The following is a 17,528-nucleotide window of genomic DNA, read 5'->3' on the forward strand; positions in this document are numbered from 1 at the left end:
ACTGGCATTGGAAGGCAGGAGTTCCCATTTACCTACCTTGGATGCCCCATTTTCTATGCAAGAAGGAAGTTTGAATATTATCAACCTATGATCACCAAGGCTCTAGACAAGCTGCAGTCATGGAAAGGTAAGCTTCTTTCCATAGGGGGTAGGGCAGTCTTGATTTCCAGTGTGCTTCAAAGCCTTCCAATTCATCTATTGTCTGCTGTAAACCCTCCAAATTTTGTAATTAACAAACTCCATAAGATATTTGCTCAGTTTTTCTGGAGTAGTGCTGTGGGGGTACTAGCAGGCATTGGGCTTCACGGAACACCCTGTGTATGCCATGTGATGAGGGGGGAATTGGTTTCATTCTCCATGATGTTCCCAAAGCCCTTTTCTGTAAACTCTGGTGGAATTTCAGGACTAAACCTAGCCTTTGGAGCTCATTCATGAGCCAAAAATACTGTAAGAAACTAAATGCAGTAGTGGTTCCATGGAGGAAAGGGTCTCATGTGTGAAGGAAAATGTTGAGTTGCAGAGATATAATAGAACATCAAATCATATGGAAGCTAAGGATGGGATCTTCTTTGTTCTGGTATGACAATTGGACTGGACTAGGAACTCTATACTTCTTAGTTCCACCAGAGTTTGGTATAGATGAAGACATTCAAAACGTAAATGAATTGGTGGACAATGGGTCTTGGAATGTGAACAAGCTGTTGCAGACCCTACCTGAAGATTTGGCTATGCACATTGTTGAAAAGATACGGCCTCCAGCTATGGAAAATGTTATAGACACTCCCTTTTGGATGCTTGAACCCAGGGGTCATTTTTCCGTCAAGACAGCATGGGAATATCTTAGAAGGAGGGATAATCCTAGAATAGCTTATAAGATGATATGGGTGAAGGGGCTCCCTTTTAAAATTTCATTCTTCATGTGGAAAGTTTGGAAAGCTAAGCTGCCCTTAGATGATTTTATGCGCAGATTGGGATATTCTATGCCATCTAGGTGCTGGTGTTGTGCTGAACCTAAGGAAGAATCCCTGGTCCACTTGCTCTTCACATCAAGGGCTGTTACAATAGTTTGGAAATACTTCTTACATAGAGCTGGGATCTCTGTGCAGGATCTGAACTTTCAGCAGGCTATTACAAAATGCTGGACTGCACCAGTTGTTCATAGACTAAAGCCAATCATGCAAGCTTTACCCTCGTGTATTATATGGGAATGGCCTTCATGTACCTCACAGTTGGCTAGACCTATTGAACATGATGGAGAAGTACACACCACGACTGAAATATGACAAAGTCATCTGGGAATTCCCATTAGAGGGTTGGATAAAAGCTAACACAGATGGGGCATCAAGAGGGAATCCAGGAAGAAGTGCAATTGGTTTTTGTTTGAGAGATGAAGCTTGATGATGTCCATCTCATTGAAGAAGTATTAGGCATGTGCCTAATAAGAGTTTTCTTTGGTTTGGTAGCCAACCTTGTTGACTTGGTTTGGTTGGTAGCCAACCTTGTTGAATTAGTTTGGTTTGGTAGCCAACCTTGTTGAATTTCTTTGGTTTGGTAGCCAACTTTGTTGAATTGTGAAAAGTGTGTGTAAATTGTCAAATATTGTAGGCTTTAGAGGGTGAAGCTTTGGCTATAAAAGGAGAGCTTCAACTCTCATTTCTACACACCAACAAAGAGAGAAAGAAAGAGTAAGGTTTCACAGACAAGGTATAAGAAAATAGTCTGTGAGGAAAATAGAGAGAGAGCGATATTGTAGTGAGGTGGGAATATCAAAAGAGGGTTATTTCTTTTGAGTGTTGTAGTGGTCTTTGGAGTATTTACCTCCGACCTACAAAGTTGTAAAATTCCTTACTATAGTGATATCAGTTGCTCCTCTCGGGGTCGTGGTTTTTTCCCTTATTCAGAAGGGTTTTCCACGTAAAAATTTTGGTGTCATTGTTACTCTTTTATTCTTGTTAATTACCGTATCTCGGTGCTACATTATTATTCCGCTTTATTACCGTGAATATTATTTTGGTAAGGGGTTTATTCCCAACAACTGGTATCAGAGCACGGGTTCTGCTCGTTCACTGAAATACTATTCACTGTCGGTAGTACTATACTTGGTGAAAAAATAAAAATGTCCGGAGTAAAGTACGAGGTAGCAAAATTCAACGGAGATAACGGTTTCTCAACATGGCAAAGAAGGATGAGAGATCTGCTCATCCAACAAGGATTACACAAGGTTCTAGATGTTGATTCCAAAAAGCCTGATACCATGAAAGCTGAGGATTGGGCTGACTTGGATGAAAGAGCTGCTAGTGCAATTAGGTTGCACTTATCAGATGATGTGGTAAATAACATCATTGATGAAGACACTGCACGAGGAATTTGGACAAGGTTGGAAAGCCTATACATGTCCAAAACGCTGACAAATAAATTGTACCTGAAGAAGCAGTTATACGCCCTACACATGAGTGAAGGTACGAATTTTTTGTCACATTTAAATGTGTTTAACGGACTAATCACACAGCTTGCCAACCTCGGAGTGAAAATCGAGGAAGAAGATAAAGCCATCTTGCTATTGAACTCGTTGCCATCTTCGTACGATAACTTGGCAACAACCATCCTGCACGGTAAGACTACTATTGAGTTGAAAGATGTCACATCGGCTCTTCTACTCAATGAGAAGATGAGAAAGAAGCCTGAAAATCAAGGACAGGCTCTCATCACAGAAGGTAGAGGCAGGAGTTATCAAAGGAGTTCGAACAACTATGGTAGATCCGGAGCTCGTGGGAAGTCAAAGAACCGATCCAAATCAAGAGTCAGAAATTGCTACAACTGTAATCAACCAGGTCACTTCAAAAGAGATTGCCCAAATCCAAGGAAGGGCAAAGGTGAAACCAGTGGCCAGAAGAATGACGACAACACAGCCGCCATGGTGCAAAATAATGATAATGTTGTCCTCTTTATAAATGAGGAAGAGGAATGCATGCACCTGTCAGGTTCAGAGTCGGAATGGGTGGTTGACACAGTGGCATCTCACCATGCCACACCGGTAAGAGATCTTTTTGGCAGATATGTAGCAGGTGATTTCGGCACAGTGAAAATGGGTAACACAAGTTACTCAAAGATTGCGGGGATTGGTGACATTTGTATCAAGACAAATGTCGGATGCACATTGGTTCTAAAGGATGTGCGGCATGTACCTGATTTACGGATGAACTTGATCTCGGGAATTGCTTTAGACCGAGATGGATACGAGAGCTATTTTGCAAATCAAAAGTGGAGACTCACTAAGGGATCATTGGTGATTGCAAAGGGAGTTGCTCGTGGCACGTTGTACAGGACAAATGCAGAAATATGCCAAGGTGAATTGAACGCGGCACAAGATGAGATTTCTGTAGATTTGTGGCACAAAAGAATGGGTCATATGAGCGAGAAGGGATTGCAGATTCTTGCCAAGAAATCACTCATTTCTTATGCCAAAGGTACAACGGTAAAACCTTGTGACTACTGTTTATTTGGTAAGCAGCATAGAGTCTCATTTCAGACATCGTCTGAAAGAAAATTGAATATACTTGATTTAGTATATTCTGATGTTTGCGGCCCAATGGAAATTGAATCAATGGGCGGTAACAAATATTTTGTTACTTTTATTGATGATGCTTCACGAAAATTATGGGTTTATATTTTGAAAACCAAAGATCAGGTGTTTCAAGTTTTCCAGAAGTTTCATGCTCTAGTAGAAAGGGAGACGGGTCGAAAGCTAAAGCGTCTCCGAAGTGACAATGGAGGTGAGTACACTTCAAGGGAATTTGAAGAGTATTGTTCAAGTCATGGGATCAGACATGAAAAGACAGTTCCTGGAACCCCACAACACAATGGCGTAGCCGAGAGGATGAACCGCACCATTGTGGAGAAGGTGAGAAGCATGCTCAGAATGGCTAAACTGCCTAAGTCATTCTGGGGTGAAGCAGTTCAGACGGCCTGTTACCTGATCAATAGGAGTCCATCAGTTCCGTTGGCGTTTGAAATCCCAGAGAGAGTCTGGACCAACAAGGAGGTGTCCTACTCGCATCTGAAGGTGTTCGGTTGCAGAGCTTTTGCACATGTACCAAAAGAGCAGAGAACAAAGCTGGATGATAAATCTATTCCCTGCATATTTATCGGATATGGAGATGAAGAGTTCGGGTACAGACTGTGGGATCCTGTAAAGAAGAAGGTCATCAGAAGTAGAGATGTAGTCTTCCGAGAAAGTGAAGTTGGAACTGCTGCTGATATGTCAGAAAAGGCGAAGAATGGTATAATTCCTAACTTTGTTACTATTCCTTCTACTTCTAACAATCCCACAAGTGCAGAAAGTACGACCGACGAGGTTGCCGAGCAGGGGGAGCAACCTGGTGAGGTTATTGAGCAGGGGGAGCAACTTGATGAAGGTGTCGAGGAAGTGGAGCACCCCACTCAGGGAGAAGAACAACCTCAACCTCTGAGGAGATCAGAGAGGCCAAGGGTAGAGTCACGCAGGTACCCTTCCACAGAGTATGTCCTCATCAGTGATGAGGGGGAGCCAGAAAGTCTTAAGGAGGTGTTGTCCCATCCAGAAAAGAACCAGTGGATGAAAGCTATGCAAGAAGAGATGGAATCTCTCCAGAAAAATGGCACATACAAGCTGGTTGAACTTCCAAAGGGTAAAAGACCACTCAAATGCAAATGGGTCTTTAAACTCAAGAAAGATGGAGATGGCAAGCTGGTCAGATACAAAGCTCGATTGGTGGTTAAAGGCTTCGAACAGAAGAAAGGTATTGATTTTGACGAAATTTTCTCCCCCGTTGTTAAAATGACTTCTATTCGAACAATTTTGAGCTTAGCAGCTAGCCTAGATCTTGAAGTGGAGCAGTTGGATGTGAAAACTGCATTTCTTCATGGAGATTTGGAAGAGGAGATTTATATGGAGCAACCAGAAGGATTTGAAGTAGCTGGAAAGAAACACATGGTGTGCAAATTGAATAAGAGTCTTTATGGATTGAAGCAAGCACCAAGGCAGTGGTACATGAAGTTTGATTCATTCATGAAAAGTCAAACATACCTAAAGACCTATTCTGATCCATGTGTATACTTCAAAAGATTTTCTGAGAATAACTTTATTATATTGTTGTTGTATGTGGATGACATGTTAATTGTAGGAAAAGATAAGGGGTTGATAGCAAAGTTGAAAGGAGATCTGTCCAAGTCATTTGATATGAAGGACTTGGGCCCAACACAACAAATTCTAGGGATGAAGATAGTTCGAGAGAGAACAAGTAGAAAGTTGTGGCTATCTCAGGAGAAGTACATTGAACGTGTACTAGAACGCTTCAACATGAAGAATGCTAAGCCAGTCAGCACACCTCTTGCTGGTCATCTAAAGTTGAGTAAGAAGATGTGTCCTACAACAGTGGAGGAGAAAGGGAACATGGCTAAAGTTCCTTATGCTTCAGCAGTCGGAAGCTTGATGTATGCAATGGTATGTACTAGACCAGATATTGCTCACGCAGTTGGTGTTGTCAGCAGGTTTCTTGAAAATCCTGGAAAGGAACATTGGGAAGCAGTCAAGTGGATACTCAGGTACCTGAGAGGTACCACGGGAGATTGTTTGTGCTTTGGAGGATCTGATCCAATCTTGAAGGGCTATACAGATGCTGATATGGCAGGTGACATTGACAACAGAAAATCTACTACTGGATATTTGTTTACATTTTCAGGGGAGCTATATCATGGCAGTCTAAGTTGCAAAAGTGCGTTGCACTTTCAACAACTGAAGCAGAGTACATTGCTGCTACAGAAACTGGCAAGGAGATGATATGGCTCAAGCGATTCCTTCAAGAGCTTGGATTGCATCAGAAGGAGTATGTCGTCTATTGTGACAGTCAAAGTGCAATAGACCTTAGCAAGAACTCTATGTACCATGCAAGGACCAAACACATTGATGTGAGATATCATTGGATTCGAGAAATGGTAGATGATGAATCTCTAAAAGTCTTGAAGATTTCTACAAGTGAGAATCCCGCAGATATGCTGACCAAGGTGGTACCAAAGAACAAGTTCGAGCTATGCAAAGAACTTGTCGGCATGCACTCAAACTAGAAGACAGTGCTACCTCCTCTAGATGAATGAGACTGGAGGGGAGATTGATGATGTCCATCTCATTGAAGAAGTATTAGGCATGTGCCTAATAAGAGTTTTCTTTGGTTTGGTAGCCAACCTTGTTGACTTGGTTTGGTTGGTAGCCAACCTTGTTGAATTAGTTTGGTTTGGTAGCCAACCTTGTTGAATTTCTTTGGTTTGGTAGCCAACTTTGTTGAATTGTGAAAAGTGTGTGTAAATTGTCAAATATTGTAGGCTTTAGAGGGTGAAGCTTTGGCTATAAAAGGAGAGCTTCAACTCTCATTTCTACACACCAACAAAGAGAGAAAGAAAGAGTAAGGTTTCACAGACAAGGTATAAGAAAATAGTCTGTGAGGAAAATAGAGAGAGAGCGATATTGTAGTGAGGTGGGAATATCAAAAGAGGGTTATTTCTTTTGAGTGTTGTAGTGGTCTTTGGAGTATTTACCTCCGACCTACAAAGTTGTAAAATTCCTTACTATAGTGATATCAGTTGCTCCTCTCGGGGTCGTGGTTTTTTCCCTTATTCAGAAGGGTTTTCCACGTAAAAATTTTGGTGTCATTGTTACTCTTTTATTCTTGTTAATTACCGTATCTCGGTGCTACATTATTATTCCGCTTTATTACCGTGAATATTATTTTGGTAAGGGGTTTATTCCCAACAAAGCTGGAGATGTGAGGTATGCTATGGGGAAGGAGATTAATGAGGGATCCAATAATGAAGCAGAGGCAATAGCAATTCTGGAGGCAATGAGAATGTGCAGGGCTCAAAATTACACACAGATTTGGCTGCAAACTGATTCTATGATGCTGAAAAACATTATTGAAGGAGCATGGAAACCCCCCTGGTGTATAGTTGAATATGTGGAGGAGATCATGAGTTTGATGGCCGGATGCAATATAAGGGTGTCACATATCTTCAGGGAGGGGAACAAATTAGCTGACCACCTGGCAAATCATGCACTAGATTTGGGAAACATTGAATGCTTTGATTTCTGGGATCTAGATGTACAAGGAAGAAAGATTGTTAATGAAGACAAAGTTGCAATGCCCATACTTAAGAGTAAAGGTTGCAAGGAATTAGGTACATCTACTCTATCTATACCCTATCCTTTAAGGAACTCCCAGCTTTCCATTGGGAGGGAACTGAATATAGGATATAGCATAGAAACGAGGTGGACTCCAGTTCTTCACAAAAAATACGCAGTATGCAGTCTTACCCAAATAGGCTGTATCAGTGGCAATCAACAAAGGAATACAGTGGAATCTGTTAGTGTGGATGTAATCATTAATGGCCTATGGTTTAAAAATACAATCAGATTTTCTAGGCCAACAAACCATACTGGGAGCCAAAAAAACAAGGAAGAAATCAATAATTATGAGAACGTCATCACAGCTATCTGTCATGATCAAGTCCTTAGGGAGGAGAATATGAAAATGTTCAGGGTGGATGAATATATGGAGATGGAGTGTTCAGGAGATTACAAAGCTGCTCATTATACTCAAATCCATGTGGAGGAGAGTATGATGAGATGTATTTTTTCTAACATAGATTTCTTTTTTGCAGGTGACTTTTACATATCTATGTCCTACTCTTCAAGTGACTTCCAATTGGGGGTATTAGTGAATTGCACTCAGTCCAATGGGAGAAAGTTAAAGAGGGAACCAAACATAGATTCAAGGAAGAGAAATTTGCAGCCCAGGTCTGAAACAATGGTAATGTCAAAGGCAAGGAAAGGGAAGCAAAAAAGGCTTGACAAGGACCAACAAAGGAAAGCACACAAAAGCTTAAACAATGTGCACATCTGGAAAAGTTACGGTACTCATGGCCTATTTTTTAATGAAATTTCAATTGGTGATGCTACGCATTCATTCCAATGGAAGGAATTTAATGTTAAAGTAGCTTGAAAAGTTAGATGGAGAAGGGAGTTTTATTACAGAGAAGAGAAGTTAAACCTCAAGTTTCAGTTACATATTTGAACCTTAATTGCAGTTACAATACTAATGTTGCAATACTACCGTTACTGGATAATGGTTTAATATGGATAGACATGTCTGTTATTTGAAAAGGTGTGTTGTAACTGCAATTGAATTGCCTATAAATTACTTCATAAGTGGTTCATTCACGGTAGATTTTCTCTAACTCCTCTTCTTCCTATTTTCTTCAAAAAAAACTCTCTTGAAAGTCCGTAACTGAAGTTCTAAAGAGAGATTTTCAGAAATTGCTGTCTGCAAATCTCTAGGCTTTGTTGTATCCTGAGGGTATATTGCCATAAACCATCAGCAAACTAGTGGGGCAATTAATACCTAAAAGATAGTGATCTTATCACGCCTCAAAGCCTAAATCATACCCACTGTTCTAACAATTTTTAGGTATTAATTCAATGGAGTCCAAACCTATATCTATGATGAATCAAGAATTCATGAAGTTGGATCGATTTGACGGAACCAATTTTGTTCGTTGGAAAGACAAGATGATGTTTTTGCTTACTGCTCTGAAGATTTCTTATATTCTTGATCCCAACTTGTCTGAAATTCCTGCACCAAAAGCTGATGATTCGGATCAAGTAAAAGCAGAACGCAAGAAACGAGAGGAAGATTAGTATCTATGCAGAGGTCATATTCTCAACAACTTGTCAGATCGTTTGTATGATCTTTTCACCTCTGTAACATCTCCAAAAGAAATTTGGAATGCACTGGAATTCAAATACAACACCGAGAAACAAGGTGCGGATAAATTTCTTATTATGAAATATTTTGAATTCCAAATGGTTGATAATTTTTCTGTCATGGATCAAGTCCATGAGTTACAAATCCTTGTCTCGAAACTTAAAGACTTGAAAGTGCTTGTTCCTGAATCATTACAAGTAGGAGGAATAATAGCAAAACTTCCTCCTAGTTGGAATAATTACAGGAAAAAGTTACTCCATACCACAGAAGAATATTCTCTTGAACAGATTCAAAAGCACTTACGAATTGAAGAAGAAACTAGAATACGCGACAAGAAGTTTGCAACTGAATCTGCCACAAAAGTGAATTTTGTGCAAGGAAGTCAGAATTCTCAAAAGAGCAATTCTGGAAACAAGAGAAAATTCTCTGAAGCAACAAGAAACGAGAACAAAGCAAAGAAAGGACAAACTTGTTACGGTTGTGGCAAGAAAGGGCACTACAAACGTGACTGCAAGTTTCGCAAGAGACATAAAGGAAACTCTCAAGATGCTGCTGAATCCAGTAAAGCAAATATGATAGAACAAGAAACTGAATTGGTTGCACTGGTATCAGACTTGCATATTGGAATGATAACAGAACTCAATATGGCTGCAACAACCAAGTTGAGTGACTGGTGGTATGATTCTGGAGCTACTGTCCATGTTTGCAATGATAAGAGCCAATTCAAAAGTTACGAAGAAGTTGTTAATGGACAGAAAGTTCTGATGGGCGACCATGATTCTGCTAAAGTCTTGGGAAAAGGAAGTGTGGAATTGAATTTCACTTCTGGAAAGAAATTGCTGCTAGTCAATGTGCTATATGTACCAGATATAATAAAAAATCTTGTATCTGCAAATTTGCTTTGTAAGAAAGGTTTCAAGGTTGTAGTAGAGTCTGACAAAATAATTCTGTCCAAAAATGGACTGTTTGTAGGCAAGGGGTACTCATGTGATGGAATGTTTAAGTTAAGTATTAATGAGAATAATGTTTCTGTTTATATTGTCGAGTCATCCTTATCATTATGGCATAATCGTTTAGCCGCATATTAGCTATAGATCTTTACAATTTATGGCTAATGATGGTTTGATTTCATATAAAATAAATGACAAAAAGACTTGTGAAATATGTATACAAGCAAAAATGGTTAAAAAATCTTTTCCAAAAGTTGAAAGAACATCTGAACTATTAGAACTTGTGCATTCTGATACCTGTGAGTTGAATGGTTTATTAACTAGAGGAGGAAACAGATACTTTATTACATTTATAGATGATTTTTCAAGATATACTTATGTTTATTTGATAAGAAATAAAAATCAAGCATTTCAAATGTTCAAGAATTTACAAAGCTGAAGTTGAAAATCAAAAGGGGAGAAAGATTAAAACTTTAAGAAGTGATAGAGGTGGTGAGTATTTTCTTTCAGACTTTTCTTCTTTTTGTGAGGAAAATGGAATAATATATCAAACTAGTGCTCCATATACTCCACAACAAAACGGATTGGCAGAAAGAAAGAATAAAACCTTGGTGGATATGCTTAATTCCATGCTTGTGAATTCTAAGCTGCCAATGAATTTATGGGGAGAGGCATTGCTCACAGCTTGTCACTTACACAACAGAATTCCCTCCAGAAAGTTTAAGGTTTCTCCATATGAATTATGGAAGAAAAGAAAACCAAACTTGGCTTACTTAAACGTTTGGGGTTGTCTAGCATATTACAGAGTTCCGGATCCTAAAAGAACAAAGCTAGGGCCAAGAGCCTTAAAAGGAGTTTTTGTTGGCTATGCAGAAAATTCCAAAGCTTATAGAATATTTGATATTAGTTCTAATATCATTGTTGAATCAGAGATGTTGAGTTTTTTGAAAACAATTTTTATCATGACTCTAATTCAGCTAGTGAATCTATAATTACATCAAGATTAAATAATAAATCTAGTATTGATGTTAGTCATGAATTAATGTCTAGCAACAAGCAAAATATAGATTCTCCTACTGAAATTAGAAGAAGTAAACGTGCTAGAACAGAGAAGAGACTAGATCCAAATTTTATATATACACATGATATTGTTCTCTTAGTTGAAGGTGATAGATCAACTGTACTTAACAAAATACCAGTTTTGTTAAACATAGAAGATGATCCAAAAACATTTAAAGAAGCAATATCTTCAAGGGATGTGGCTTTTTGGAAAGAAGCAATCAATGACGAAATGAATTCTTTGTTATCTAACAATACGTGGGTTTTAGTTGATTTACCACCTGGTTCTAGACCTATTGGCTGCAAATGGGTTTTCAGAAGGAAATATAATACAGATGGAACAATACAAAGTTTTAAAGCTAGGTTGGTAGCAAAAGGCTTTAGGCAAAAAGAAGGGATCGACTACTTTGACACATATGCACCTGTGGCTAGAATAATATCTGTTAGAGTACTTTTATCTTTGGCATCAATTTACAATTTGTGTGTACATCAAATGGATGTTAAAACAGCCTTCTTGAATGGTGACTTAAACGAGAAAGTGTATATGGAACAACCTGAAGGTTTTATTCTACCAGGAAATAAAAATAAAGTTTGTAAACTTATTAAGTCAGTATATGGATTAAAACAAGCACCCCGGCAATGGCACGAGAAATTTGATTCTGTAATTTTAGAATATGGCTTTCGACATAACAATGCTGACAAATGTTTACGGATGATTATGGTGTGATTATCTGTCTTTATGTAGATGATATGCTTATAATTGGAACTAATATAGAGGGTGTAAATGATACAAAGAATTATCTAACTTCAAAGTTTAAAATGAAAGATTTAAATGAGGTGGATACAATCTTGGGTATCAAAGTTAGAAAACATAATGGGGGTTTTGCTCTTTGTCAATCTCATTATATTGAGAAAATGAAATAATTTTAAACACTTGAATATTAAAGAAGCAAATACCCCATATGATAGCTCGTACAAGTTGGCAGAAAATTCTGGCAGAGCAATAGCTCAGATTGAATTTGCTAGTGCTATTGGTAGCTTGACGTACGCTATGCACTGCACTAGACCTGATATTGCTTTTACAGTATGTAAACTATCGAGATATACTAGCAAGCCTAGTAAGGAACACTGGAAAGCAATTTCAAGAGTTCTTGGTTACTTGAAAAGAACTATAAATTATTGTTTATCCTACGATAAGTTTCCAGTAGTGTTGGACGGTTATACAGATGCAAGTTGGATAACTAGTATAAATGATAATAAGTCTACCTCTGGTTGGGTATTTACCTTAGGAGGAGAGGTTGTTTCTTGGACATCAAAGAAACAAACTTGTATAACTCATTCCACAACGGAATCCGAATTTATAGCTTTAGCTGGAGCGGGAAAGGAAGCAGAATGGCTGAGAAATCTTTTAATGGATATTAAGTTGTGGCCACAACCGATGCCAGTTGTTTCCTTGCATTGTGATAGTCAAGCGACAATGTCTAGAGCTTGTAGTAAAGTTTATAATGGTAAATTTAGACATATTAGTTTGAGACATGAATATGTGAGACAATTAATATCTGATGGAGTGATTACCATTATTTATATTAAGTCTTGCAATAATCTAGCAGATCCACTTATAAAAGGGCTCTCGAGAGATATGACAAGAAGTACTTCTGCTGGGTTTGGTCTAAGGCAAATTGATTAAGTTTACTATTAATGGGAACCCAACTTTCGGTATTGTTAGTATACAAAGTTTAAAGGGTAATAATAAGTTAGTAGTAAACTTGGTGAATGCTGAATATGCTATTCGAACTATTACAGCATTAAATCAAATTGGAGGATGAGTAACTATACTCTTAATGAAGATTAGTGATACTACATATGACTTTCTCATGATATTGTAGTATTACAAAAGACTTCACCTACATGAGCATAGGAAGTGGTGCCACTTCAACAAAAGACGAGACGTTTTTGTAAATGTTCATGAATTCAGGAAGTAGCACAAGGCCATATTAGTGCTAAAGTTTGGTGAGTGATATTAGGCTAGATATATGTCATTTGATAATGGTTTTTGCCCCAACTTGATTATGTTTCAATGCTCTAATATAATTAAATGATGAAAAATGAGCTCTAAATTGTGTTGCAGGAATGAAGAGCTATGAGGCCTTAAAGCTGTGATTGGAGCTACATTGAAGCAAGAAAGACCCCTAGGAGCTGAATGAGCGAGAAGACGAAAAATAAAAGAACCAAACAAATGAGACTTGGACTAGCGCGCCCACATGCGCGATCGCGCTAGTCCAGATTCCGGAACAGAATTGTCAAGGGTAATTTTGGAAGTCTGGGGGGCAAATTCACTTAACCTATAGAAGGTCAAGCTCGCCCAAAATAGAAGTGTGCAGCTTTTATTAGCTAAGAACAAGAATAGGAAAGGCAAGGAGCAAAGAGGAGTTTTCTACATCAAGTTCTTCTGTTCTTCCTTTTGTTTTTATGATTTGTAATGAATTTTATTATTATGATGTTTATCATTGTTATGAGTAGCTAACGCTTTTAATCTAAGGTTTTGGTTGAACCCGTTGTGGATGAACTTATTGTGATATTAATATAGTTTTGAGTTAGTTGTTAATCTCTATTTGTTCAACTATGTTTTGATATTTGGTTAGTTGAAAGGATCCTCAATTAGCCATGCCTATTTATTATGTATCTACTTGAGAAAGAGTGCATATTTAGGTAATTGTTTGAACAACATCACTCCCGGAGTATAGGCGAGAGTCATAACCGAGGGTTTAGAGGTTGGAGTAGAGATAACGATACCTCGGATGCGATCTAAGTGAACTGTAATGCGAATCTAGCTAGCGTAGCTTGAGAGAATGCGTCTAGTAAATTATCATAATTACTTGAGAGAGGGTTATGATAGCTGGAGAGTTCATGATCGATAGAGACAACTAATTCATAACTATAAGAAACATACGACTAAGGAAATCAACAACGAGGGAAACCATTACCTTAGACCTTTATTCCAATTGTCTACAACTACGTAGTAGTTAATCTTCGTTTTATCGATTCTGTTAGTTGGAGTAGTGACCATAACACCACTTGTTATTTACAAAGTTTGAGAAGGTTGACTCATAAGAATTTAGTACTTTAAAGACTTCTCTTAATACGTTAATTCCATGTGGGATTCGACTCGGGGCATAATACCCGGATTATATTTGCAACGCCCGCTTAGTCTTTTAATAGACACAGTTGAGCGTGATCAGTGAGCTTTAAACTCGGACTAATTGGTTCGTGTGTGCAGTATTTCCAGTTCTAACACAAAGGAATCAGGTTTAATCTTTAATGATACTAAGATTCTGTTTGAACTTTGAGATGCTTTCACTAAAGAGAAGTTTAAATCGAAAGATACTTCTCCTTATGCATGAAACAATTGTGAACCTAACCTTTCAAGCTAAGTGGGGGATTGTTAAAGTAGCTTGAAAGTTAGATGGAGAAGGGATTTTATTACAGAGAAGAGAAGTTAAACCTCAAGTTTCAGTTACATATTTGAACCTTAATTGCAGTTACAATACTAATGTTGCAATACTACCGTTACTGGATAATGGTTCAATATGGATAGACATGTCTGTTATTTGAAAATGTGTGTTGTAACTGCAATTGAATTGCCTATAAATTACTTCATAAGTGGTTCATTCACGGTAGATTTTCTCTAACTCCTCTTCTTCCTATTTTCTTCAAAAAAACTCTCTTGAAAGTCCATAACTGAAGTTCTAAAGAGAGATTTTCAGAAATTGTTGTCTGCGAATCTCTAGACTTTGTTGTATCCTGAGGGTATATTGTCATAAACCATCAGCAAACTAGTGGGGCAATTAATACCTAAATGATAGTGATCTTATCACGCCTCAAAGCCTAAATCATACCCACTGTTCTAACATTTAAAAATAGGCAAAAGAATAGTTTCGAGGAAGAGTACTCGATAGAAGCAAAAAGCATCCAAGCGTGGCTGCAAATGCCAAGGAATATGCTAGACGTGTAGACATGCGCTTTGGGATATTCAAAATAGGAACTTTGGGTGTAGTGCTCTGTACACCTACAGACGCATTGGACATTACAGTGTACCACAGAACACTAACAAAAAAAAGTAAAATCTCTGTTTTCGAGGTTCTGGGCAGTGTGTTTCACAACAAGGAATCCCAACTGTGATCGTGTTATTGCACAGCCAATTAAATGCATAACACATGTGAAGAGATGTTATTCTATATGTAATCAAAATTACATCTGGATGAGGCACACAGGCATGCAAATGCGAGAGCATGCAGAAAATGACAACATTTGTAATGGGCAAGTTGTGTTAGATGAAGTCACTACTGCTTTCCAGTGAAGTTGAATCACATATAAGCACAAGCATAGCAACAAGGCTAGAATGGGCCAAAACTGCTGCCCACTTTCGACCATTAGACAGTTATTGAAGAGGAAATCAACAAGGCAACTTTGGCTGTACGTAGGGTGTGATTTTGACACAGGATGGGGCTGTATGCATCAAAGGACATACATGGAAGAAATTCACAAAGGAAATGTTAATGTACTCATGCCTTGCCCTCTATTACGACTTCAACGGGTGGTATTAGCACTACGTGCTCATTCCCTTGAAGAAGGAAAAGGGGCATGCACAAGCATGAGATCTGTGAGTAAGATCCTACTGCAACAATGGGTGATCAGCAAGCTTATGGGCAGCATTAAGATCAGTTGGCTTCAAATCTCAATCCTGCAGGCCTATACCAGGTTTCAGCCTTGTCTACATACAAGGACCTTAAAAAGACACCTGCTGACAATACAAGAATTGGAAGGAAAAAGCAACATAGTAGAGGCAGCAGGTTTTCAGGATTCTATTTGCACTTCTTTGATAACTCAAGAACTATGTCAAGCAAAAGACTCAGCTGGAAACATAAGAACCTATCACGAAATTAAGCTCCAAAACACTACAATGGAGCAGATAGGGAGAAGGCAAGTAACATGGCAATTTGGCCTGCACCTAGCGGGCAATAATGACTCAATTTGGGCCTACATATCAACACAAAAATGTAGATGGACACAGCAGGAAGGAAGTCATACAAGGAATGTATCAAGAATCATCACTAGATCGAGCAAAAATGAGGGCAGAGCAAAGATGAGAGGACAGATGCGGACAGCAACCGTGAAGCAGGTGGATCATAGCTTCAGTTGCAGATGGTATGCAGCAAGATGGGCACAAACAAAGGCAGTACAACATCAAGGAAAGGAGAGCAGTATCAGTAGCACAATGGCAGTGATATATGTGCAGATTCACAAGGCTTATCATGGCAATCAACGGCTAGTCTTTATACAGCATTGGTTTAAATTTTCTAGTGCACAATTTGTGATACCAAAGTTGAGCTCAATGCTTAACATTGGTAATAGGAGGAATGTAATTATCAAATTTTATTACTTTCATACCTAAGACCTCCTGACAATGTATTTCGTTTTTTATTTTCTTTATATAAATAAAAATTAGTCCTAGATTTATAGATAAGTTGGGTTGAGATCCCTTTTATTTTGGGTGAGTTTTATGGGTTATATTTGGGCTGCTTAATGAGTCAGAATGGGCTATAAAAATAGAGAAATTTTCATAAAGCACTATCTTTTAGTGGTAATTATTTATCTATAGATATCATTTGCTATATTACGGATTATAGATATGTTTTCTATTATTATAAGATGTATTAGATGTATTTAAGCAGAAATTATTATGTTTATCTATTATTGAATACAGTAGCAAAAATATGCGTGAATCAAAAAGGTACAACTAATCAGTTGTTGTATTCGAGTGTATTCGACTGTATTCACGGCGTGAAATAGGGGATTACACTATTTTTAAACAAAAAAGTGAATCAATTAACATAATAGACTTCTAATATAACTCAACAAACTCAATTATAACACACAAATTTTGTATTTCTAGTTCTAAAAAAGATTCTCAACCGAAAAATACCCCAAAAACATAGCAATCTTCAGATAAATTATATAATATATCTGAATACACAAATTATATTAATTAAAAAAACATATGAATACATGCATGGCATATAGCGAGACAGTGAATACAATGAAATACATATAATACAGCGGGATACATTGAAATACAATGAAAAAAGACAGTGAATACAATGAAATACATGGAATGCAGCGAGATACATTGAATTATAATGGAAAAAAAAAGATAACGAATACAATGAAATACATGAAAATACAGCGTGATAAGTTGAAAATACATTGAAATATATTAACATAAAATCAAGTTGTTCAGCCTCAAACTCCGTCGTCTTTGTTCAAGAACGAACCCTAATTTCCGACGAATCCGCCGTTGAGCAAAAACCACTGTTCCTACGCATCAAAATTACAAATTCAACATCAAATTACAGGCCTTATGTTCCTCTTGTCTCTAATCATCCTTTGTTAGCAATAACTGTGGAAGTCAATCATATCTTCAACTCTATACAGCAAATCTCCCTCTTCGTCATCATTCATCTAAAAAAAACCCAAATCACCAAAGCGAACAACATGAAAAAAAAACAAATTGAGTAGCAGAAGGAGCAAGATCCTCTGTTACGTAGTTGAATTGGACCCGAAAGAAGGAAGAGACAAATGGAGCGGAATTCACAAACTACTAGTTTTTGGGCATCTAAGTTGGCAAATAAAACGTGAACTCCGACGGGAAATGAGAAAGAATCAAGTT

The 17,528-nt window shown here is 37.9% G+C and overlaps 1 protein-coding gene across 1 annotated transcript; it reads left to right on the forward strand.

Annotated features, from left to right (window-relative positions):
- Nucleotides 1–557: 557 nt before the first annotated feature.
- LOC142163163 (uncharacterized) lies at nucleotides 558–1,283 on the forward strand. Its single transcript, XM_075220422.1, has one exon. The coding sequence runs from the start codon at nucleotides 558–560 to the stop codon at nucleotides 1,281–1,283; it is 726 nt and encodes a 241-aa protein (XP_075076523.1).
- The last annotated feature ends 16,245 nt before the right edge of the window (nucleotides 1,284–17,528 follow it).

This window comes from Nicotiana tabacum, chromosome 8, assembly GCF_000715075.1.
Source record: "Nicotiana tabacum cultivar K326 chromosome 8, ASM71507v2, whole genome shotgun sequence".
NCBI lineage: Eukaryota > Viridiplantae > Streptophyta > Magnoliopsida > Solanales > Solanaceae > Nicotiana > Nicotiana tabacum.